Source organism: Cyanistes caeruleus, chromosome 1 (genome assembly GCF_971803275.1).
Source record: "Cyanistes caeruleus chromosome 1, bCyaCae1.hap1.1, whole genome shotgun sequence".
In the NCBI taxonomy this organism is placed as follows: Eukaryota; Metazoa; Chordata; class Aves; order Passeriformes; family Paridae; genus Cyanistes; species Cyanistes caeruleus.
Window position 1 is genome coordinate 90,538,123 of NC_141701.1, and position 25,018 is coordinate 90,563,140.

A 25,018-nucleotide genomic window follows, 5' to 3' on the forward strand; every position below is an offset into this window, starting at 1 on the left:
ACGACTAGGGATGACTTTGTGCTGCATAATCTGTTAAAGAAATGTAGCCTAATTTATGCATCTTAAGGGAGGCTGATCTAGAAAAGAAAAGAAATCTTCATTTGACACAAGGGCTATACAGTCAAATACATTTCTGTGCTTTCTGCTCTAAAGATTTATTGCCAGTGGTTTATATCTCTGTTTACAGATGTGCAAAGTACAGAATGCCTATGCATTTTTTCTACAAACCAGTATAGCCAGTTACAGCGAATTTGCAAAAGATATTACATGTGCTTGTATCAGAGAAGCAGAAGAATAAACTAGGAAGTCCTCACTCAAATTCAGGTCAAAATTAATATCAAATAACCAGTCCTGAACTACTTAATTACTAAATGAGCAGAACAGGTCATTGATACAAAAGAGTTACTTAGCATTAATTTTCTCTCTAGAAAACTTGCCCCAAAGCCCCTGGCAGAATTTTAGGTGGCGCTGTGCTCAATTAACACCTGAAAGATCTGTTCCTGTCTCAGAACTGTCTGTTAAATTAATTGCTGTGGTACATAAATACTAATAAATTAGTATAAATATGTAACTTGTGTTCAAAATGAAGCCATGTAATTCAGCTTTAGTAAAGGAAATGCTATAACTCTGCACTTTATGGACAAACTGGGGAATGTCCAGATCAGACCAACACATATAAGAAATTTGGAAAGTGACTACAAGGGGGAAAAAAAAGAAACCAGGCCTATTCACTCTAGAAACAAAAAAAAAAAAAAAAAAAAAAAAATCAAGCTAAACATGTGAGCTGATAAGAAGCTTGCAGAATCTCCTTAATTTTAAATTCTTAAGAAGCAGTTAAACAAAAGTTTACACAGTGTATTTATAATTCATCACAGCCCTTGAGCAGGGCATGTGCTTTTAGAAGTTTCTTCCAGTCTTGTACTTCTAGAATTAGTGACTGTTAATACTATCTCAACACATTTCTTCATCCAAATTCCACACAGACATGTGGAAACAAAACTGTACAGAAGTTTATGAATAGTTTTTCTAACTGTGAAAGAAGCAATGGAGTCTAACAGTGCTTATTGACACTGACAAGAAAAACAAGAAAATTGAAAATATGTAACATTGAAGAAATTCATATGATTTCTGGAAGGAAAGCTAAAAATTAAAAGTTAAAACCACTCCCTTGTCTTCTGAACACTTTAATTCCTGTAACGCCGTATATTACATAAGGTCAGATTGCACAGCTTTTGTCAGCATTTTTAATGTGTGTCTGTGAATACATCAGAAAACACTGGATTCAAGGCCAATCCCTCCTTGTCTGAAGAATTAACTACCAGGAAAGTGGGAAGTCTCTATTTTCAGATATTGTTGTAAGATCAAGCATGAGAAAAATACCTTCTAAGTGTCAAATATTTTTTTACAGAACTTTATATTCAGTCTGCCATGAAAGTTGTCTTTCTGGCCTCAACATAAGGCAGGCTACATAAATTTCAACGTTTGAAATATCAACCCAACCATTTTTCTTTTAGCAGGCATTTGGCTTTTAATTGGTACTTATGCCACAGAGCAATAATTTTTTTATTTCCATAAACCAAATCAGAAACAATCTGTAGGTCATATACTCTTCTAAAAGCACACAAGTATCATTTTCCAGTTGATTCAAAATACCTCCAACCACTCCTGAATATACTTCCTGCAGTATCAAATTACACATCCAGCAGTTGCCTTCTGCATACATTCTCCTTGTAACAAATTATTTTACTGCTCTTCTTTTCATATTTTTGGAGCTTTCAACCAAAATGGAATTGGTTAGAAAATAAAATGTTTTGACTCTGAAATCTCAGCTTTTAGTAAAAGTTGAAGTCTCAATTAAATGAAAGTCTGAGATTTCCTAGATCCATTGAAACCCTAGGTCCATGTGAGTCAAACATTAACTGAAAACAGATGGGGTGTGTGACTGTCTTCCTGTTACTGTAACTGCAAATATAGCCATCCAGAAAGACTGGCCAATTGCTCTGAAAAGGTCTTGATTCCACTTAAACTGTCTAAAGATTTGCTGGATAACTCCTAGCAGTTATCATGTGAGCAGACAGTATGTAGAAATTTTATTTAAACATTTCGCTGCGTTATTTACTATTTGTAAGAACAGCCTTTTTTCTTTTAGGTCATTGTAAGAATCACTAGTGTCTACAGAAGTCCAGCCATCTCCAAAGAAAATAGTGGTGGGACACATAGACAAACATTTCAGCCACCTGCTTTGCAAGGACTTTGAAAGGTCATCATCTATCCCTTACCCCAAGAACCTGGCAAACCCAGGGACACGCAGTGATTTTGATTTCCATACTTTAAATATTTTATCACAGAGCCTGATTCCCTGAGTTCACAGGATAGGTCAGGTAGGAATAGACCACAGTGGGGCACCTGGTCCAACCTCCCTGCTCAAGCAGGGTCATCCTAGAGCACGTAGCACTGTTTTACATCCAGATGGATACTGACTATCTCCAAACAGGGAAACCACAACCTCTCTACTGGTGACCAAACCCGTTCCAGTGCTTGGTCACCCACACAGTCAAGTTCTTCCTCATATTCAGGTGGAACTTCCTGGGCATCGGTTTATGCCCTTTGCCTCTTGTGCTATCGCTGAGCACCACTGAGAAGAGCCCGCGTCTGTCCTCTTGGCACCCTCCCTTCAGACACTTACAGACATTTTTATGCTCTGCCCTCAGCTGCCTCGTATCAAGGCTGAACAGGCCCAGCTCCCCCAGCCTTTCCTCCCAAAAGAGATGCTTCAGTTCCTTGGTCAGCTTTGTATTGCCAAGGAGGTCACTCCTACGCTACCATCCCTGAACTCAAAATCACTCTGGTGAGGGTCCCAACCTGCCAAGGGGCTTTCCTGTGGCCTTTATAATAACCTCTAAAAAACTGCAACTTCAGGGATTCCCACGCTGCTCAAGATCTCTCCTTGATACCGTTTTAAGCGCAGTTCTACTCTCGCACAACGGGGGACACAGAACGAGGGGATCGGCTCCCCTCAGCCAACCCCCCCTGCTCCCAACTCCGCCAGGCCGCACTGGGAGCCGGGAGGGGCGGAAGGGACGGGGCGGGCTGAGGGGAGGTGACACCGGGGGCGGGAGCTCAGCCGAGCCCCGCCCGCGCCCCTCCCTCCGGCGCTGGCCTTCGCAGCCGGGAAGATGCTGGAGACGCTGCGGGAGCGGCTGCTGAGCGTCCAGCAGGACCTCACCGCAGGGTGGGTATCGCCTACGGCACCGCGGGGCTGGCGGGGGGAGCGGGAGAGGGCCGGCGTCCCGCAGGCCGGCCGGAGCAGGGGGGGAAAGCAGGTGACCGGGGGCCGGGGGAGGCGTGGACTGGCACAGGGAGGGAGGAAGAGGAGGAGATTGCGCAGACAGGAGCTGCTGCCGGGGCTGCTCTGTCACCCGGGATGCCCTCCTGGGTGCGGGGACTGGCCGGGAAGGCGGCTCCAGGGTCCCGAGTGCCCCCGTGTTCCCGCCTGGGCTGGGCGGCTGATGGCGGGCTGGCGAGCCCTGGGGTGCCGCGGGCAGCTCTGGGGAGCAGGAGGAGGAGCCGCCGTGCCCGGGAAGCAGCTGCGGTCAGGGGAAGGAGAGAGAGAAGAGAGGGACAGACAGAGCGCTGTTGTGAGAGGAGATGTGAATGGGGTCAATTAACGCGCTTGAATTTTTCATGAAGTTACCGACCTTTAAGGTTTCATGGATCAGCGTAATCCCTTAAAGAGCATTTCTTGGCGCCGCTTGGTGTGTGGAGAAACTTGCTCTTCCTTGGAGGATGAGTTACTGTCACTTGGGGAAAAGAAGCGCAGGATAAGCGGATGGAACAGCCCCGCGCTTGCACTGAAAAGCAGGAAGACATTCTTCCTATGTTGCCTCCCAGGGTTTATTTGGGTAGGCCCTGTGTCGATGCTGTTTTTAGTAGAAGCAGGTGGCCCAAGTGCTTGTCACTGGGAGCCGGCAGTGGCCGGAGGACAAGGTCATGCCTGTGCTCCAGAACTGTTGGCTCATGATGAGCCTCAGGGGAGTATCGTGTTGTAATCAATTACTTTTAAAAATTGTGGGGTCTTTGGCAGTGTTAAGGCTGCCTTATAATATCCCTATGGTAAATATTTATGTATAGGGAGGAGTGTCTGTGTACCTCAGAAACTTAAAATAAGCAGTTTATCATTACTTGTACCAGTGTATGATTGTCAAGAGAAACTGATAGAAGAGGCTGCCAATCAAACAGATAAATTGCTTATGTATTATCTGTCTCATCTTACCAAACAGCAACTAGATATTAAACTGTCTTAAAAATACAAACGAAAGCATTGCTTTATTTCTGTCTTTCTCTTTTGCTTTTCAGAGGAGGTGATAACTCAGTACAGTGTAAGGCTCTTGAAAAGGGTGTTTTTTACATGGTGAAAGAGGACAACAGAAAGGTCATAACATGCCAGATCTGATGGTCATTTAACTCTGTGTTTTCCATATTTGCTGCAGTGGAGCCGAAAACACAAATTCCATGTATTTTGCTTTCTTCCTAGTGTTGCAATGTTTTGTTCTGAGAATAATCCCCGATTTCATAATGTCCATCTTTGTGTTCAGCAGCGCCATTGAAGTGCCCTTGTTCCAGTGCCCTGTCTTTAAGTGATATTTTCAGACATTTTTTGTGGTATCTCAGAACCACAGTGGCAGAGGCTGTGGAAGGCATTTTTTATTTTTTATTTTTCCTTTAGTGTCCCCATGTAGCCAGAACTCAAGTTGACCTGGTTTGCCCCTTCTTCCTTCCTACACCATGTAACCTAATTTCTTGGTGTTCTGAATTACTCTATTCTGCAGCCCACCAAAGTGGTAATAGAAGTAATTTGGTCATGTTGAGACTTTAGCTTAAAACTCTCTAATTCTCAAAACTCAAAGAAAGTATTTTTGGTGTCAAGTTGTTGCCAACTTGTTAACTACACATAAATGCTTACAAAGTAGAACAAGTTGAATTTTGTGAAATTGTGAGGGGGAAGGTTTTCCAGGGCTTCTGAGAAAGTAATATCACTTCCCAGGGAATATGGGAACATGTATGTATTGCTGAGAAAGATTAAATCTGGGTTGTGTGGTTTAAAGAGAGCAGTTTAGAGTTATTTGCCATTTCTGTGGCCTCCTTCCTTGCTCAGTTGTGTCTGCTGTCTAATTCTGGTAAGGTATCTAAAGGTACCTAAATTTTGACCCATTCACTTGTTAGCAAGCTTTTTCAGGATGAGGAAAAACAACCAAAAGGGATGCAGAAGAGTTCTGCTGTTTCAGGCCAGGCTTCATACTGGGGAGCATGGCAGCGGTGAAGGGCAAATTGCACAGCTTCCTTCAGCAGTGGGCTTCTTCCTCAGTGTGCTGTGGTTGTTGCTGCTTGGCTTGGCTGGTATAAACAGCTCTCTGAGAGGGAGTGGAGACCTGCCTTAGCATGTCTTTTCTCAAATTGGAAACCACCTGGTGTGCTGTAGAGCTTTGATGTGTCTTTGAGTTCCTGGAAAATAGTGGTCAAGACTGGGGGAGTGATTTGACTACCCCTCAAAGCAGCCTGAATATCTGTCTGCATATTGGGTTGTTTCTCAGTCCCTGAGTCACTCAGGATTGCAGATCTTTCTGTCATGTCCAAAGTGTATCTTTGGCTCGTGTAGTTCATTTCCATCTTGCTTATGTCTGTGTCATTTATTTCTTCCTTACTTTTACTGTCCTGGACTTTGATCACAAAGGGCCTAGAAACATTGCCATGGTGGTCAGGGAATAGCCAGTAGGTTTAGTTCTCACTGTACTGTGTTAATTTGGCTAACATATTCAGGTTGTGTGAGAGTGGAAAGAGTTGTTGGGAAGGATTGTTTGGTTGGTTTGGAGGCTTTGGGTTTTCAGGTTTTTTTTGTATTTGAGGGGCAAGTCAGTTTGAAATGGACTGTGTGTGAAACAAGCCTCAGATACACTCAGTAGCAGTGCACTGTGGTGATGCTGCTGGAGGTTCTGAAAGCTGACAGAAGTTATGCTTGTGATGGTTTTGTGTTGGCAGACTTCTGGCATGTGTATGTGTGACTGTCGTGCTCTTCCTTGTCACGAGAGCCTTCCTGTAAATGGTATTCCTTGGGCTGGATTGGTTATTTCTATGCAGGTCTTTAATTCCTGTCTGTGAAGGAAATTGTATGAAGATGTGGATGGCTTGTGTACAATTTTTTTTATATATATATATATATTACCTGATGCACTTCTACAAAAGAATCTCAAGATTTAGCAGTGTCAGTGGAAATTCATATGAGGGTCTCCACAAAACTAAGTGAAATTCAATTTATTTGTGAAACAAGCTGAAACAAAATTAACTGTAATAGACTGAAATTAACACATTATGTGTTCAATTCATTCTCTGTTTTTGGTGTTGTAATGTCTGATGGATTTTTGTTTTGATTTGTAGGTTGAAGACTTTGGGTGACAAATCAAGAGATGCAAAGAAAAGCAGGCAAAGGTACTTCTGAATGTCTTAATATATAGCATTAATATAAGATATTCTTGTTAAGGAAAAAATTTAAGTGGCTCATATATATGAGCCAATTGCAAGAACATTTGCATATGATTTTACAAAATGCTATTTTGACAACAGAAAAGCTTAACCAAAGCAAATGCTTTGCTTAATACAGCCTTCATTGATAGGCCTAAATAATTTCTAATGGCTGTCAATCAGTTTATAAATTACTATTTAAATTAAATGAATATGCAGTGTTATTGTAATACCTCATAAAAGATTCAAGTTGCAGTACACTGAAATGTAATTGTTTACAATCTCTGTGGATCTCATGTCCTAAAATCGTAACTCCGTTGGTTTTTTTTTAGTGTAAAAACAAAAGTAGGAGCTTTTTTATTGTGGAAAATGTGTGTAGTGAAATACTTCAGTTTTCTGTTTCAAGAAGTTTTGGGAATTGTGCTGATTTGGTTTCCTTTCTTTCATTGTTTTGGGGTGGTTTTTTTTTTTTTAGTTTTTGTCCATTCTTTCAGCCTGTGAAAGCTACAGGTAAAGACTATTTGATGTCTGTAAAGGACATCTGTGAGAGTTACTTCTTAAAATCAGCCCAGATATGCTTTAGTGTAAAGCATGTTCTTATTAAAACATGCTATGTAGACATAAATTAGTTTAAAAACAAGCCAAATGCTAAATAAAAAGCATCTGAAATAAACTGTCCTAAGTTCTGAATCTTGAAGTTTTGGAAGTTTTGGATATAATTTTTTTTTTTAACAGAGGACTAGTTGTATGGACAAGGCACGGAGGCTAAACTAAGAATGGGTGAAGGTCTCAATGAAACTGTTTTAGATACCTGCCTTCTCTGTGTGTTTCCAGTCCATAATATTTTGATTCTTCTCCAGTGCTGTTATAAACAGCCATCCTTTTTGAGAAAAACACTGGGTCAAACAGTTGAAGCATCAGAAATGGGAATGCTGGGGTGGTTTCTGCTTTGCTGATAAAGTTCAGGGACAAACACAGCTTGGCTTGATTGTAAGGATGGCTGAGGTCATATGGATGGGAGCCAAGGAGAGGCCAGTAAGGGATGGGTGGTGTTGCAATGGGAGTTTGTCACTGACCCTCTGACCAGGGAGAGAATGATGTTCTCTCCCAACAGCTTGAGGAATCCTCTGTATCATTAAACCCCCATTCTCGTGGGGACCTTTAGCTTCCAGCTCCTGAAAGGACAACCCATCAGTATGCAATCAGGAAGTGCCCTGGGAGGGTGTCAAGGATAACTTCTTGATGCCTCTTTATAACCTCTTTGGCATGCTGGGATAGCCAGATGTCACCTGGAATTGACGTTTAAAGAGATGTCAAGGACAAGAAGAGCTGCTAGCCCTGCATTGGTAGTAAGAAGTCAAAAGAAAACATGGTATTGGTGATGAATGGGGTGAATTACAGCAAACGTAGAGGCTGGTGAGTTATTTAATGCCTTTGTGGCTTCAGTGCCTTGTGCTTATTGGAAGAGGTAAAGGAGACTGACCAGGAGTGAATGAAGATAGATTGAAGATACTCAATCCATGAAAACCTATCGGACCATTTGTGCCAAGAGATACATTGTGAAAATCAAGAGATACAAATTCCATGTTTCCCTGGGAAGAAAATGTTGCCGTGGCAGACTATCTGAGACTGACAATCTGGGAAATAGTTTAGCTAGAAACACTCTGGAGTTCTTGGTAGACAGCAGTCTGAATGTGACCCAGGGATATGCCTTGCAGCAGGGAGGGCCAACAGCTAATGGGGCTGCAAACAATACCCAGACAGTGGGACTGAGGAAGGTGATTGTCCCCTGCATTCAACACACCTCAGACCACTAACTATCCTGTCCACTTTGGGTCCCCAGTTTGAGAAAGATGTTAATGTTCTGGAGGAATTTAGTGGAGGGCCACCAGAACGGTTTGGGCAGGAACTCTGTGTATGAAGAAAGGCTGAGATGGGCAGTTGTTCAGCCTGGAGAATAGGTGACTTCTGGGAGACCTGTTAGCAGCCTGTCATTACAATTGAAGTGGTTATTGGGGAAACTGGTATGTGGTGGGTTCACAAAAGGTGATAAGCATAAATTGAAATGAGATGATCAGACAGGAAAAGCTGAGAAAAGTTTCCTGGGGAAACTACTTTGCTCTCATAGCTGATTTTAGCAGGGGATTGCAATAGAAGCTTCCTGAGGTCCCTTTCCACTTCACTGATTCTGTCACTTTTCCCTTGCTTTAAGGACAAGAAGGTTTCATTTATGGTAGTTATTTTTCCTTTTTTTTTTTTTTTCCTATTTACATTGTTTGGATGATAGTGCAGAACAGTCTATTTGGGTGATCTTACAAGAGACAATCAAGATTTTTAAATCCTTGAAGTAATGCACTGTTAGTTTTCTACAACTTATAATAAAATGTCTTTATACTTCAAGCTGTTATTGATGGAAGTGTATGCATTGCATAGGTGATCATTGAAGCATTAAACTGGCAAAGGTTATTTACTTTAGTATTTGTTTTTAGTGTAGAATATCTTAAGTCAAATATCTGTATTGAGGGACATGAACTTGTGTAGTAGTTGATTTTTTTCAGAATATTCCTTTGCCATTTTTTAGGTTAAAGTAATGTTCATCCTGTATCTTTGTTAACTGTACTTAGAAATTATTTAATAAAACTTTTTTAATGGACACGGTTGAAAAGAGGTAAGAATAGGTTATCATAAAACAACAAGGGAAAAAAGCAATCCTAGCTTTGGAATATTCTTGTCAGATACACTGTGTAATGAATTTTAAACCAAAATTGGAGAAGTTTTTTTGAAAGTAGGAATAGGGAGGAAACACTTCATTGCTCAGCATATCTGCCAGGCACAGATGTGTGTGCACACATTTTATTATAGGAGCCTTCCATTCTTTAACAGTTTTGTACATTTTCAATCTGTTTTATAGAACTGTTCAGTGTTTGCCAGAGTTTTCTGCTGGACTGGAATTACTAAGCAGGTATGACCTTCCTTTTCTTTATTAGTGTTTGCTTCCTATATTAGATTGAAAAAAAATCTAATTTCTAAAGAAAGAGATTAGAGAAGAAAATCAAAGTGTTGCTAATAGGTTTTTGGTTGTTCTGCATTTAGCAGTGTGGGAGTGGTTACCAAATGATAAATGTTTTTAAAGCTTGCCCAGTCCTGAAGTGCTGTCATGTTAATGAAACTGAAGTCCTGGAGGAAATGCCGCATTTGAAAGTTGACTTCAGTCCATGTCCTAATGCAGAGGGGTGAAGGAGGCCAGCACTGAGCCCCAGTCTGTGGCTTCATAACTTTGATATATTTGATATAATTTCCTTCTGTCTTTTTTTTTTTTTTTTAAATTGGAAGGGATATATGTATGATTACAATCTTGTTATTTTTTTTCATTTTCATAATTACATTGAGTTCCAAGTGATGTTTAAGGTGGTGAGTTGTCTTGTAAGTATTCCTGGGTCCATTTAGCTTTTAACGTCAGTTAGCAGGTTAAAAATATGAATCACTTTTTCTTTAAAAGACATTATTTCTCACTGCATATTTGTCTTGGCAGAACAAGTAAGTACTGGAAAGAGCTATACAGTTGTTTTTTTAAGCTGTAATTTCTGGTAGTACCTGTAAATATAAGCAAAGTGACATCCATGAATTCCTTTGTAAGGAGAGCCCAGTAAGAACAGTAATTCTTCTTCTCTTCAGATATGAAGATGCTTGGGCTGCCCTTCATAAAGGAGCCAAAGATTGTGCAAAAGCTGGAGAGGTAAGAAAAAATAACAATGCCATGCATTAAATATTTTTAAATATGTAAATAATTTTAAACTAAAATTTTTAGTATCAGCCTACAGGGTTAACCTTGGCCAGCAGGTAAACATCCACACAACCTTGTTCGCTCTTACAGTAATGTAAAAAATAAATAAAGTGATGCAATGTAAACAGTTGTTAAGATGATGTTGGATGTTACTGCTGTAGCTCTTTAAAAGCAGTTGCAGGGTGGCTTGGAAAGTACAGAAGGCACTTTAGTGGTTTCTACCTGGGTGGGGCTGTAGCCCTGACACTGCTGCCCACTCCTAGTCCACAAGAGACAAGATTGGCTTGCCCAGCTGAAAAGATTTGGGAAGTGTTTGTGCTTTCTCCTAATTTCATTCACTATTCCTGCCCTGGAAGCCAAGTGGCAACTGGTGTGGTTTATGTGTGGAATGAAGGGAAGTGAAACTTCCAGTAAGTGTTACCAATGCGTTACTCAACACCAGGCTTTCAGTTTCAAGCCATGTTTAAGGGGAAGACAGTGTAATCAGTTTTCTGTCCTGCCTGAAACCTTCACTTTGGCTGGGTACATCCTTCCTGGCTCTTTACTTAGAAACTTCTCTATCTTTTTGTAATGGATAAATAACTCACTGTGTATTTATGGAAAGAAAGAAAGCCTATTACGATCTTTCTCTTGCCTAATGGTATGACCCTTCTTTTCCCTGCATTTCAATGCCTGAAAACCTTCAGGTATTGCAGATGGAGTTCTCCTGGCCAGTTTGGCATGTTTTACTGCTCATAATGTTCCTTTATTTCTGGAAAATCTCTTAGATGATGTGGTCACAAATTTATAATACTTGCCATAGTTTGCTTTAAAAGTTGTAGTTTTGGAAACAATGTGAGGTTTCACATATATTAAACTAATATAACCTAATCTCACATGTTATGGCTGCTTGGGAAAAATGGGAATGAAAAACTTCCAAAAATACTTAAATTTTCCATTTAACTCAGATATTTACTTTAAACACAACTCAGTGTATGTATTGCTTGCAGAGTTCTGTTTACTTTTTTAATAAAAGGGGAAAATAAAAACTGTGTAAGCACAGAAGACACTTGGCACACTACTGCAGTTCATCACAAAAGCAGAGGAGCAGTAATGTTATAAGGCCAACTTTTTCTAAAATCTCATTCCTTTTACTTTACTTTCTAGATTACTTTGCATGTGTAGAATTTTCATTTTTTATTGTTACTATGAAATTGGTATGACTGGCAACAATAAACTATTGATCTAAATATGCCCAAAATTGCAGCGCTGCGATGTTGTTATTGTGCACCAGTGCAACACTTCTGCCAAAATTTCAGGTATATCTTGTTTACAGTTAATAACATCCATAAAATACTTCCTGCATTGATTAGTATACTGAGAAATAACTTTTTGTCATATATTTGGTCAATGCATTTTGATACAAATATTCCATACTACAGGGAATTTTTTGAGCATGTTGTGTATTTACTTGCGGAGTACACAAGCAGCAGTGCTGTAGGATTGCTGTGCTGACCTTATACTTCCAAATGTATTAATTATAAAAATTAGTCAAGATGCTCATAAACAGGAACATAAATTTGCAATTAAAGACCTGTTTGTTGCAGCTGGTTGATAGTGAAGTTGTGATGCTTTCTGCTCATTGGGAGAAGAAAAGGAACAGTCTGGTGGAACTGCAGGATCAGCTTCAGCAAATACCGGGGTTTTTAGCAGATCTGGAATGCCTCACAGCAAGCCTAGGTAAGTTCTTAGATATAACAAGCATTCAGATCAGTACACAGGATTAGACTGAAGTTCAGCTGTTGTGAATGTTGTGATTATAAAATTTAATTTTGCTTTCTGTGGTAAAACTGTAGTTCTTAAGCAAACTGTTTTTTTAAAAGACCAACAAGTAGCAGTGGTTGTTCTCCCAGCAGTTAAAATTTTGTATGTGTTGCCATTTGGGGAAAAAAAAAATATTGACAAATGTTTGGACAGGTGAAAAACGCTGCTCTTTCTTTAATTCATAATATTAAATTGTTAAGATTTTTGATTGTATGAACAGTCATGTATATAGCTGCTTCTTTTGGAGTCTATGTAATTTTACATAATGTTTAAACCTACCATTTGGGGTGGGACAGGGGGAAATTTACGTGGCTAAGGACACTTTCAAGACAGAAACCTTTGGTTTTCAGCAATTGTTTGTTCCAAAGGTAACTTCCATACTTTGAATTAATGTACAAAGTTAAGATACTCTGAAGTGATACTCAGCTTTTTTATAGGTGAATATTAATGCTGCCTATTAAGGGTAGCAAGCACATCATGTTTGTAAGGTGTGTTGCAATTTTTAAAACTTTACTAAAGCTTAACCTGTTCATTTTATTGAAAAGATGAATGCTTTGGTGGACTAATTCTGGAACCTCTCATACAAAACTTTTGATCCATTGTTGAAAATTAAATTAGGAAAAAATGTTGTGGGTTCTCATCTCTGAAAATCTCTGCTATTGCTGAGCCTTGAAATGGGCAGGCAGCATTTGACAAGCAGCAGTGCTCTCTGTCCACAGTACATCTCTTGATGCTTCCATGAAAATCTATATGGGTGCATGAAATTAAAGCTTAAAAAAACTGCTGTTTGCACATGGATTTTTAGGTAGCTAGGTTCTCCAGTGACTGTGCCTGCATTCCTCTTTCTTACAGCAGCTAGGAAGTAGGCAGAAATTCCTCATGTGATTGCAGCTCTGTTTTTTTGTGGGGTGGGCTGGATTTATGTGCTGTCATGATGTGAAGAAAAGGAGGGCTCTTTTCTGTCTTCAGGGGCTAATTTCTCATTCTGCTATGGTCAGTGGACATGCACAAATCAGCTTTTGTTCCTAGGTAGGCTGGTAATAACTTTGCTATTTGTTTCTGAACCAAGGCATGTGTTCTACTTTTTATCACAACTTTCTTATACCATCTTGTTTAATAAGGCTTTATCATTGTGCTAACCATTTAATATTGGCTGTTTGAAATTTTTTTTTTTCCCCAAGGAAATAAAAGTTCAAATAGTGATTTATTAAAATACTGGGTTTAATATTATCATGCAGTCCACTGGTAGACCAAAGATAGACAGTATAATAGAAAGCTAATGGAATTGCCTTTATAGTTCACATCTGCAAATCCTGTAAATTCTGATGAATTTGGGCTACTTTCTGATTCCTAATACAGTTTTATGAACTAGAATTAATCTCACTCTGATTGTAGAATTTCTTGGAAGGGTATGTCTCTAGATATTTTTGATACTGCAAAAGTAGGATTTAAGGAAGCGTTCAGCAGCCTGCTCAGGGAAGCTAATGAATTTTGAGTGTAGTGTTAAGGTTCTGTGATTTGAACCAAACCTTCTAGCTTTACCTTTTGTTTCAGATTTTAAGTAATTCATCTGAAGTTTCTTGTTAGTTTCTCCTAACAACTGTTTTTTTTTAAATAGTTTTGTGTATTATTTTTTCTTCTAATAATTTTTATGGAATATATTTGATGAGATAGTTATAATTTGTACCAAATTCTGCATCTAACTTTCTGGAGGTGATTTAACAGAAATTTACTGCAATATTCTGCTCACTGTTCTTATTTATTATAACTCTCAACTTACTGCTTCATATAAAAATAAACTATATTCAGTTTTTCAAGAGATGACTATTACTCTGAGTGTAAATTTTCAAAAGTAGTGAAACATTCTGTAAAAAAAAAAAAAAAGTTAAAATAGAATCACAAAGGGTTATGCACCCAAGATATAATTTGGCTCACCTTCATCATTTCAGTAAAACAGTTGTTTCTTCTGACATGATATGCTTGTAATAAATCTGTTAATGCTTTCATTTGAAAGTAGATAGGGGAACCTGGCTGCTTTCGGTAAAAGAAATTTCAGATAATGAAATGAACCTTTTTAGTGACCTACTTAAAATTGGTGACTCATGTACAGATTCTTCAGCTTCTGCTATGTATTACAAGACACGTTTTCATTAGCAACTTCATAAAGTTCTTTAGCTTAGGTATTCACATTATCAGTCATCCCTCACTTGAAGTAGAAAGTCTGTGTCTTCATTTGATAAATTTATTGTATTATGCAATGTCTTGTATCTGCTACTGAGAACTTTGAATAAAAAATTACTCTCATGTAAAAGTGAAAAGGGCAATTACTGCCCATTCAAGGTGCAAAATTGGAATCATCACTTAAGCCAGTTTTTATATGAGATGTAGAAAATATCTGCTTGCTGGTATCTGGCATACTTAGTATGAAATGTGGCATTTTGCTCAAACATCTGTTTTGGTTTTGGCAAATCAATACACAGAAGCATTGTGTGTATATCCAGTTTTTCTCCCTTATTTTTTTTTTTTAAGATCAAATGTTAAGAATTAACTTGATACTGGTTTCAGAAAGACTGATCTTGGTGACAGGTCCAACATAGGTTGAAAATGTTTTACTGGTGGGACTCAGAAGAAAAATAAGGCTGGGTATATAGGCACAGAGCTAAAAGCCTTTGCCTCTTAGTATTTAGAGGGCTTTTTTGAAGTAAAGGCTGGGAGGGTGTGAAAATTCATTGGGGAAAAAGAGCCTTTTGCACTGCTTAGGAGAAGTATCCTTGTTTATATCTTGAGTAAAAAGTCAGTCTTTTTTATTTCCAGTTGAGTATCAAGTATGAAAATTGCCATTCTTTAGCTTTGCAAAATCCAATTTTTTTCGGAATTTGCATTTATCTTTTACTGGGAAAATCAGGGAAAATGTTGGGAAGATTTATCTAAAACCAGGGAATTTGAATAATACTGTGTAAGGACAGCTATGTTCAACAAGGAATTTTTCTCCATAGGCTCCAGGGCACAACACTTGAGCAGAGGGAGTTGTTGTATTAGCTAGAGGTATATATGTATGAAAGGCATACAATTTGATGCTGCAGACTTGGAACTGACTGAAGATTGAACATTCAAGGAAAAGGATCCTAATGTACTTCCTGTGTAGTTTTAGCAAAAAAGCTGCTTTAGCATCATGTAAGTGGTATAATACTGGCTGGGTTTAAGGTCCTGTTTGTGAAAGCAGATAAAAATTGAGCACTAGTAATTAAATAAAGTTTTTTGGGTTTTTTGTTTGTTTTGTTGTTTTTTTTTTTTGTTGCAGCTGACTTGAACTCTTCCTGTTCATATATGTCTTTCACTGCTCATTTTTAAGCTTTTAGTAATCTCTGCCCCTGTGTGGCCTAGAGGTAGAGGGAACATCTTTGATGTAATCGCTTCCATCCTTTCTGCTTTTTGCCTTTTAGTCAGAAAATAAATGAGCTTTGTAGAAATGTCTTTCATACTCCTGCATGGTTTCTGTTGTTTGAGTGGCTGGGACAGTGCAGGAAGGCTACATCTAAAGTTAGTGGAAACCTATTTTCTGACATACAGCAGTGATTTAGATAGTCAAACAAATTTTGTACTTATACAGAACTGCAGAAAACATAAGTTTCAGTTAGAAAAATTATATGGTAGATTTAAATTAGGTACACTTTAGAAAGAAAGTGTCTCCTGTATAAAAAAAATGTGTGGTTTTTGAGTTCTAGGTAAATACTTTAATACCTGATAGCTAGTAAACTAAGGAAAACAGTGTGTGCTGATGGAGGATAATGGAATGCAGTGTAATGTCATCTAACCAAACCTGAAACATACTTCAAAAGAATTAAAACTAAGAATTAAAGTTTCAAATAATGTTATTATACTTGTGGTAATGTAAGAAATACATTCCAAACCGCTATAATTAGAGTGATGTGACCCAAAGAACAAGCTAAGTTTTTTTAAGCTATCTAATAAAATACTATTTCTGCCAAATGTGGCATATTGTTATACATGAAAATTCATTATCTAAAGGTAAATATATTTTTTTAAATCTAAAAAATACTTAGAGGAGATGGGTTTTTTTACAGCCTACGTTTCAAATTGGTTAAATCTGTACTTTTGTTTGGCACTGCCTTTGTATGGACAGTGTATATGTTCTCCTTTGGGAAAAAGATGTTAATTCTTATCGGTAGGTGGTGCTACTGCAACAGAGCTTGTCTTCAATTTTATTTTTTTTGTGAAAAGCAATTTTTCTTCCATTTCAGAAAGGAAAAAAATTTTGGAAACTTCTGTTTCAGTAAAGCAGGATTGTTGCCTCCTGGAGAGATCTCTAATGTCCATTCTCTTCAGGAGCACAGTGTTTTCTGCAGTTCCCACTAGAGGTTGCTCAAATGCAAGTGCTAGGAATCAGTTGCTCTCTAGAATTCATTTTTCTTCATCCTCTTTATTTTTCTTTCCTTTGCTGTTGTTTTTTTAATATTATTTCAACAGCAAATACAGCAAAGCAGGTGGTGGGAGTTTTTTAAGTGGAAAAAACAGTGGTTGATAGGTACCTTAGTAAATTATCTTCAGTCCTGCTGTGTTTGAGAATTTTGCAGATTAATAAGGGAACAATTATTCTGAAAAGCAAGTTAGCACAATAGAGGTATTTAGATTTTAATGCACTCAGAGAAGTCTGTTTCTTAAAGAAAATGGGCCTACCAATCATAATTGTAATCATGATATTACACTTTGAATACATCTGGATTTTGTGAGAGAAAATTGAGTGTGTGGTAAACAATGCATGTTCCCCATCACAGTATGTGGAACTAAAACCAATTTTTCCCCCTCAAACTTGTTTCTGTGTTAATTGCCAACTGCTTTTCTTTTTTTAATTTTTTTTTTTTTTTTCCAATCCTTTTCCCCTCCTCTCAGTGATCTGTATACAGAAAAATAATTTAGGGAAATATTTGCTGATTATATGATTCATGTTTCTCTTTCCTACTGTTGTGGATCTTCCTTCTTAAGGACTAAAAAATGCTGTTAAGTGAAGCTGAACATATGAACATGCATCCTAGGAATTTTGCTTAGGAAATTTGCTAACTTTTGCTTTTTTAGGGGAACCACAAGGATGGCTATTCATAATGGAGCAATGGCTAAGGAAGTTGAAATTATGTACTATCCAAGATAGGCTTCAAGTAGAATGGCCAAGCCAGAATGGAGGATTTGACTGATGCCTTCAGCTTACTGTTTCCTTCTTTTAAGCATCTGAAATACAATAACTCTGGCTGCTATTTGTAAAAATGTGTATTATTCTTGCTCCTGCAGTTTACCTTCCCTCTGGTACAGGAGAAGTCCTGGTAAAATGATGAATAATATTCCTGTAATTCACACAGTTTTATCCCAGACAGACCAGCTGGTTCGGGTTTGGGAAAATAGTTTTTCTACTGTAGAAGCCTGAGGGGAAACATGAAACTTAGCATTAATCACTCTCAGGGAGAGTGATCCTTTGATACAAGGTTCACATGACTTAATTCAGGCGAGGAGGGACCTCAGGAATTGTTTAGTCCAAATTTCTACTCAAAGCAATGTGAGCTATGAGATGAGATCAGTTTTCTCAAGACTTGTCATAGACAAGATCTGTATGAAGTTGAGACTGCACAATTATGTTTAAAGATGAGATTAAGAGATGTGTATGTAAAATAGGTAGATTTAATTGTAAAATTTACATGTGTATGTAAAATAGGCAAATCTTTATATTTAGCTATCAGTAAAGGGTCTGTCTTCAGAGACATAAATATGTTCTTTTATATTACCATGACATCATGTGGAAGTTAAAATTCTCCCCATATGCTTTATTTTTGTTTCATTTGAATAAATGAAGATTTGACCTGGCTTTAGCCAACACAGCTTTATTCCTTGGATTGGGACCATGTAGGAAGCGCTAAACTGACAGTCTGCTCAAGAAAGAAAAGTATGAGTCCTGAATGCTTCTCTTGCTCAAATACAGGCCAGGAGCCTGTGACACCACAATGCTGGGACAAATAGAGTGGTTCAGCATCTTAATGCAAGGGAACCTCAGATAGATCTCCCTTTAATGTGGCTCTGCTGCCACTGTTTACTGTGGGATTTGGGCTGAGATTTGTCTTTTGGAGCCATTTATCTGTGTTTAATTATTACCAATTATTACTAATTATTAAAAATGTTAAAAATGTTAATTATTTACCTTTACGAAATCCTGTTTCTGTTCAGGTGAGTTTTCTGTCTATTGATGTAATTTGATATTCATACAAGACTTTCTTACAGCCCAGCTAGAGGCAAACTTTGAGGAAATGGAGAATCATCTGTTGTGTCTTGAGGAACTATGTGAGCAGTGTGAATTGGAAAGATACAAATGTATGCAGACATTACAGCTGGAAAACTACAAGAAAACAAAAAGGTAAATAAAACAATTGCTATGAATTAGCATACAATATAAGCCTTTTGTAGTTAACCACCCCATATATAATATAATCCCTTTTATTTTCATCTTCTAAAGAAATAATATTCTTTGACAGGACATTGCAAATTTGTAGTAGATTCATTGAATGTCTTAGTGATAAACGAAGATGTGCTGGGAAAATTATCATGACACTGTTGTTAAGATGAAGTCATGTTTATTATTCTCTGCAAAGAATTGGAATAAGGGCTGTTGTTAATAAGCACAGATAAACTGTTGTTTCTCTAAATCCCCTGCCCTGGCTTATGGATTCCATTTTTTTTTTTTTCCCCCATGTAGCTGTCAGGCTAGGAACTGAATTTTCCTCTATCTTCCTTTCAGTTCTATCAGTATCCAATCCTATAAGTACTTTTCACTCTGTGTGAAAGGTATTAATCTCCTGCCATTCTCTTACTTGTAAAAGCAGGGCATTAATTCTTGGAATCTAAGTTCAACTTACAGCAGTATGTGTGAAAATTCAGAACTTTCGTCTCATGAGCTTCTGTTTACCTAAGAGACAAAGTAGAAAGAGAAAAATATTAAGCACTTAAATAACTTAAGCTGTTGACTTTTTTGATTTTTGTTACTACTAGTGCCAAAAATAACCTAATATAAGGAGATAAGAAAAGCAGTATTACATTCATTATATAAATTAGGAAATGAGGAGTTGAATTGAAGCAGTTTGGCAAAGATAGTGCCTGACAGCCTATTAGGGAGGGGTGGGTAGATGTGGATGTTGACTGACTGACATGGGGAATAACCAGGTTACTTGATCTGTTGAGGCAGGAATCCTGCTGTCAGCCAGGGGAAGCAGCCTGGCACCCTCCTTGGCTCCTTGATTGTGGAAGCAAGTTTGATACATGTGTTAAGGTCAGAACAACTGGTCTGTCTCACAGTTCTTATAAGGATGTGGTGATCAAGGGCAGGACTGTGCCAGACAGCACTGACCACATTTTGCTTAGCTTATCTGTGTTGTTCTTCTTAACCCTTCTTGCCATTCTTGTACCTCTCTTTTTTTAATTTTTTTTTTTTTTTTTAAATCACAGACTCCTCCCAAAAGACCTTTTTACCCCTGAATACCTTTTTCCCTATTGGTCTTCTATTGTTATTTGGGGAAACTTACCCTTCAATGGTTACAGCTCCAGTTACTAAGGAGTGCTGGTGTTGCAGGTCCTACCTCACAAATGATAGAACCTTTTGCTACCTTAAAGCTCGCCCTTTAGTTTTCTGTGAAATTTGTCTGTTTCTCACCTAACTTCCCTTTAAATACCTGTGAAATCCAGTCATCCCTTATGGTACTATCTGTGGCTTATGGCAGTGTCTTATTATGTTATCTGTCACATCTGGCAACTTCTTATTTCATGTCATTTTAGTTTTTCACATCCTGTTCAGTTGTCTTAACCTCATGTCAGGGCCTCAACAATAATCTAATTTTCCTGCAGCCTGGATTTTCTCTTTCCCAAGTCAGGGCAATTCCATATTCTTTCTCCAGGAAAAGTCAACAGCAGACAGTATGGCTGAATATTCACTTGTTCAGACCTACTTGAATAATTAAATATTTAAGAGTAATAATTCCAAAATTCTAAGTATGTGCTATTTAACCGAATAACACAAGTTTAAAATGTGTATAAAGCAACAGATTTGGTCCTGTATAATTATCTTTCTACGGTTTTCTGAGTTGTTTTTGTTCTCTCTTCCATCCTTCCTCCCTTACCCCTTGCCACTACTTTCAACATCAAAATAAAGTGTTAAAACATCGCCTGCTCTGCTTAGCAGCATCTAATCAGTTTTATAAATAGAATGCTAAGCAAGCTACTTAGTGTAATTATAAGCTGATTACATTTGGTCAGACCTAGACAAAACAGGAAAAATGCAGGTAATTTCTGGTTGATCATAAATACCACTGTATTTATTTAGGTAAGAAATTAACTGCTAGCTCATTACAGGAAGGACGCTTGTCAGTGTAGACGCTTGAAGAGCGAAGCAGCCAGTTAACTTGACGTGAGTGTGATTTGTGCTGTATGTTTGGAACTCGTATCCTGTCGTCTTCTCTTTAGTGCTTGGGGTTTTCACTGTGACACCAGCTGAAAGAATCAATCAGCTGAAAGTATGGGGGGAGGGGTCAGGAGTCTATGCTCTCTCTTTAGCGTAGAAATTATTTTCTGGGAGTGAGTGGTTTTTTGTTTGGAAAAAAAAAAAGTATTTCATGTTTTTTGACAATATAGGGATGAAAACTGAGATGGATATTAACTCTAGAAACTCAGGTTATTTTAAGCATGTAAAAAATCATAATTTCGTTATAAAGTCACTCTGGAGCTTAGGCTAGAAGCTAATGTATTTCAAATCTTTTGAAAAAATCCTATATGAAAGATTTAGAAGAAGGTGCTTTAGGTCAACATTAAAGCTATGAAATGCAGCTTATGGTAACTATGGGAACTTATTTTAAGAAATAGGTCTCCCTATTGAATAGAACAACTTTATTTCAGTTCAAACAGATCAATTTTTTGCCTTTTGTCATTGTCTTGAGTACTAATTTCAAAGTAGATTAATCAATCCAGGATATTTTCCAAGTTCAAAGCGTCATATTTGGGGGGATTGGTTTGGGGTTATTCTTGTGAGCTTATTTCTGGCATTTTAATATTCTCTCTTTTGTGTTTAAATCCATTGATCAGTGTACCAGTAGTGTTGTATGAAGTCTAGTTTCCACTCTTGTTTTCTCTGATTAGTCTCCCTGCAATTGTTTGGATGTATGTTGACATTAAACCATGTCATTTTGTTTCCTGTCCTTTTTCAGTCGACCACAATTCTTCTTCCCTTTCTATCATTCTGATATTCTGATTGCAGAAAACTTTGTGTCTCTTTAGTCTCATGTGGCAGTTCTAGCTTTCTCAAGTGCACAGTGTCCTTTAGGAAGCACTGTCAGGAGCTCACTTTTGCGTCATCTTTTTATGTGCCCTGAATGGCAGCCTTGTGGTAAGATAAAATGATTCTGACCTGAAGCTGTACTTCCTATGAAGCTCTTGGTACCATTTGTATCCATTTCAGAGATCACCACATTTTGAAAAACAGCAGCTCTTGATTGTTTTGTCAATTAAAAGGAGCTGCCCAAATGCAGCATTTTGTAGGAATACATTTGGAATAGCAGGGTCCTTGTCACTGGAAATGAGTGAATAGATTTTCCCGTTTATTATTTGACTTAAAACATAATTGTCTGAATGATAATTTTTTAGGATGTCTTTTTTAAGAACCCTCTCTATTTTTCAGTCTGTCAGCTTTGAGAACAGACATGGAAGAGAAATAAATGTAAAATCTAAACCTTGGTGGGACTCTTGTTTTTCCTTTTTTGTGTTACTTAAACAATTACTTTACTTGAAGAGAAAATAAGTTCTTAAAATTTGTATTTATTCCTAATTTTTGAATTTTAGAAGTTTAATTGTGGCCAAATTAAGTGTAACCCCATGCTTCTGTAATTAGTGCAGTAGGTAAGGAGTTGGACAGATTGTCATAGTTCTTGTTGGATGCATTGCCATTATGGTGCTTTAGTGCTGCTAGGGGATGAGAATGTTTGATTTACTTTCTCATTCAGAAGGACATAAAATTTATGGCAACTGCATTGTGTAGATTAGAGAAAATGTCTTAGTTACTGTTGGTTTCTTCTGTAAACTTTATCCCTCTTTTTAATTGCTTTGGGAACAAAAGGAACAGTAAGGGTTGTTGGATGTAGATACAGTGGCTTGTCATAGGCCTGAACAATATAAACATTTGAAAAGTAAATACAAAAAAACCTTCCATATCTGTAGATCTTGTTTAGATCCATAGCATTCCTTAAGCAATAGGCTGGAACAGTACTCTGTACTGTACAGCATCCTCAGTGATGATTCCCTCCCACCTGGCAGTGATAACATTTAAATTTTACCTTCATATGCCTTTCAAGCTTTACATGTAATTTATGAAATTTACTTTTTATTTGTAAAAAAGTATATATGCCCCTTTGTTACAAATATTTTGAGCAAGTGTATTTTTCCTTCTAACATTAAGCATACCATGAATTCTTTCTGAGACCTCAGCTACATGTTCAGTAGTTCTCATCAAAGCTTTTACCAGTGTAAATTTTCATGTCATACTCTTTTTGATCAGTCTCATAGTAGTATAGGTTTGGAGCTGCTGTACCTCTGTGTAACTGAGTACCTAAATAAACATTTTTCAAGATTAGATGCAAAACTTTGGTTATCTTCAGGACAATTTTCATGGCAGATTGCAGTGGGTGACTGACTGAGTTTTCATTAGGCATTGTATATGTTTCTGTACTCACATTGCAAAGATGTTTTCTATCCTGTCTCATGAGTTTGAATACAGCACAATCAGCAGCAAGTGTTTTCATGGTGATAACTGGCTGGAATTAATTTTATGGCCATCAGTTGCTGCACTACTTTGGGCAGACACATAGAATGAGAATGCCTATTGATCCTGCAAAGACTTGCACAAGCTTTGGAAGAGTTTCATGGATAATTTTGCTTCCTTTTTTTATAGTTTGGATGCTCTGAACTTTCTTTTGTTTGCAAGGATTCTTGCATTACAGTATTCTGTGTACACCAAGCCCAAAGGAGAATGCTGCTTCATTATTAATGAATTTTACTCCCATCAGTGATCTCCCAGTATTTGGAAACATTGGGCAAGACTGAATACACAGCAGATTTGAAGATTGCAGGGGTTTTGGCAGTTTTTTTCTCTTATTTGCAAAGTGTGAATGTACGATATAATTTATGTCACTTTTAAGTTGATTTAAGTTTGCCCTTTCTCTGGTGATCTTTGCTTGATACAGAGAGACAATGACATTGTAACAAAGCGATTTGCTGCTTACCTTCTCCTTAGAGTCTTGTTTTCTTTCAAATAGGCAAATAAAAGACTTTTTCTTTGGCTTTTGTGACCTGTATTGATGACAGAATGTTTGTGTTGGATCCTCTGTATCCTACAGCACCTTTTAATAAGTCATCTAGAAAATGTTAAAACATTATGTCAGTCCTGCATAATTTATCTCTACCTTTATGTGGTGCTTGTTAGTGGACATAATCTGCAAATCCTGTCAAGCTGTTAATACCAGGCATTCTTTGTCCAGACTTACTGTACCAATAATAGGAACAGATGGTTTAGGACTGCCTTAATCATCATTTTGTACTCTCCCACTCTTATAAATGCATTATTTATATGGGTAATTAATTCATTGTGGCTAGTGGCAGAAGAACAGGGCTTAGGTGCTTGTCATTACTGCACTGAAATTCATTCTCTGTGCTGTGCCTCCTGATAAATTCTGTTTCTTTGCTATGGATTATTTCGTGAGATCTTGAATAACTCCTTTCCACCTGCATTAAAAACCAATTCATTTAAAAGTAGTTAAAAGCAATGTATTAAATGCATTCATTGACAATGCTTCTGTGAGGGAGATTTTACATTCCTACATCAAAGGGACATGTTGAAGATGCCTGAAGATACAACTTCTCTCTGGCACAATTGTGTTCATGCTGCATGGAGCTACATTCAGCATTTTAGGTGAACATTGCACATGGAGTCACAAGCTCTTTTTACTTCCTTGTTTCTGTGAATTAGGGTTTTAACATATGTCACTTACTGAATAAAGCTTGGCCAGTTTTTGAATACTGTAATTTCTCTTCTTTTTAATGCTTATGGGGAAATCGATGACCATGTTAAAAGAAGATCTTTTAACAGTTCTCTAATCTGATCTCTAAAGCAGTTTCTTGTGTGGCTGTTTATAAAAACAGGTTTGCAGGAACTCCTTTTCTTGCTAGAAAATAAATGGTAGAGTTGATGGTGGAGGTGGCCTTAGATGGTGGATTGTTTGTACCTCCTCTTAAACTTCATCTTCTCTTACATTCCTTCTAGTTTCTCAAATTGTAGCTTCTCTTAATTTTTTTATTCTCAAATTTCAGCTTTAAATTTTGGTTCTTAAAATTTTGGTTGTATGATAAAAGCAAACAGTGTTGATACATGTTTTAGTGATCCATTGAACATTGATCCAGTGAACATTGCATGCTAAGGTAAAAGTTTAAAAAAAATGCAAAAACAGTCAGGCTTTTGGATAACAGCAGGATGAAAGCAAAAGCATTAAAAACTGTGTCTTGTGCAAAATCCTACCTCTGAAAGCATGAGCTTTTAGAGGGAGCTAAGCATTTTTTCCACATTTCAGATTCCAGTTTGGAATGGTTCTAATGGTAAGTGACCTCTTAGCAGAGGACAAAACTTGCCTTCAATGATTTCACTTCTACCATTTTCTTATGATTTTAAGGCCATCTCTCTTATTTTTTACTGTCCTTTTGAATGATAGTGCCTGAAAGTTGACTCCCCTTTTTCTTAAGATTTATTGGGTTTTTTTTGAAACATTCAAGTAGAAATGCTTTCACTGTACCCTGAAACTGCTGAGTATATTAGGGTAGTACTTGTTTTTG

At 37.7% G+C, this 25,018-nt stretch overlaps 1 protein-coding gene across 1 annotated transcript in view; it reads left to right on the top strand.

The window, feature by feature from the left end:
- The first annotated feature begins 3,047 nt into the window (after nucleotides 1–3,047).
- The window catches only part of DTNBP1 (dystrobrevin binding protein 1), a 61,014-nt gene continuing 39,043 nt past the window's right edge, over nucleotides 3,048–25,018 (top strand). Inside the window, exons 1-6 of the mRNA XM_023919672.2 lie at nucleotides 3,048–3,232; nucleotides 6,433–6,483; nucleotides 9,428–9,478; nucleotides 10,192–10,252; nucleotides 11,887–12,019; nucleotides 18,386–18,518. Of these exons, the coding sequence (XP_023775440.1) occupies nucleotides 3,177–3,232; nucleotides 6,433–6,483; nucleotides 9,428–9,478; nucleotides 10,192–10,252; nucleotides 11,887–12,019; nucleotides 18,386–18,518 (485 nt within the window). The 5' untranslated portion in view covers nucleotides 3,048–3,176. The remainder of the gene's footprint in view (nucleotides 3,233–6,432; nucleotides 6,484–9,427; nucleotides 9,479–10,191; nucleotides 10,253–11,886; nucleotides 12,020–18,385; nucleotides 18,519–25,018) is intronic.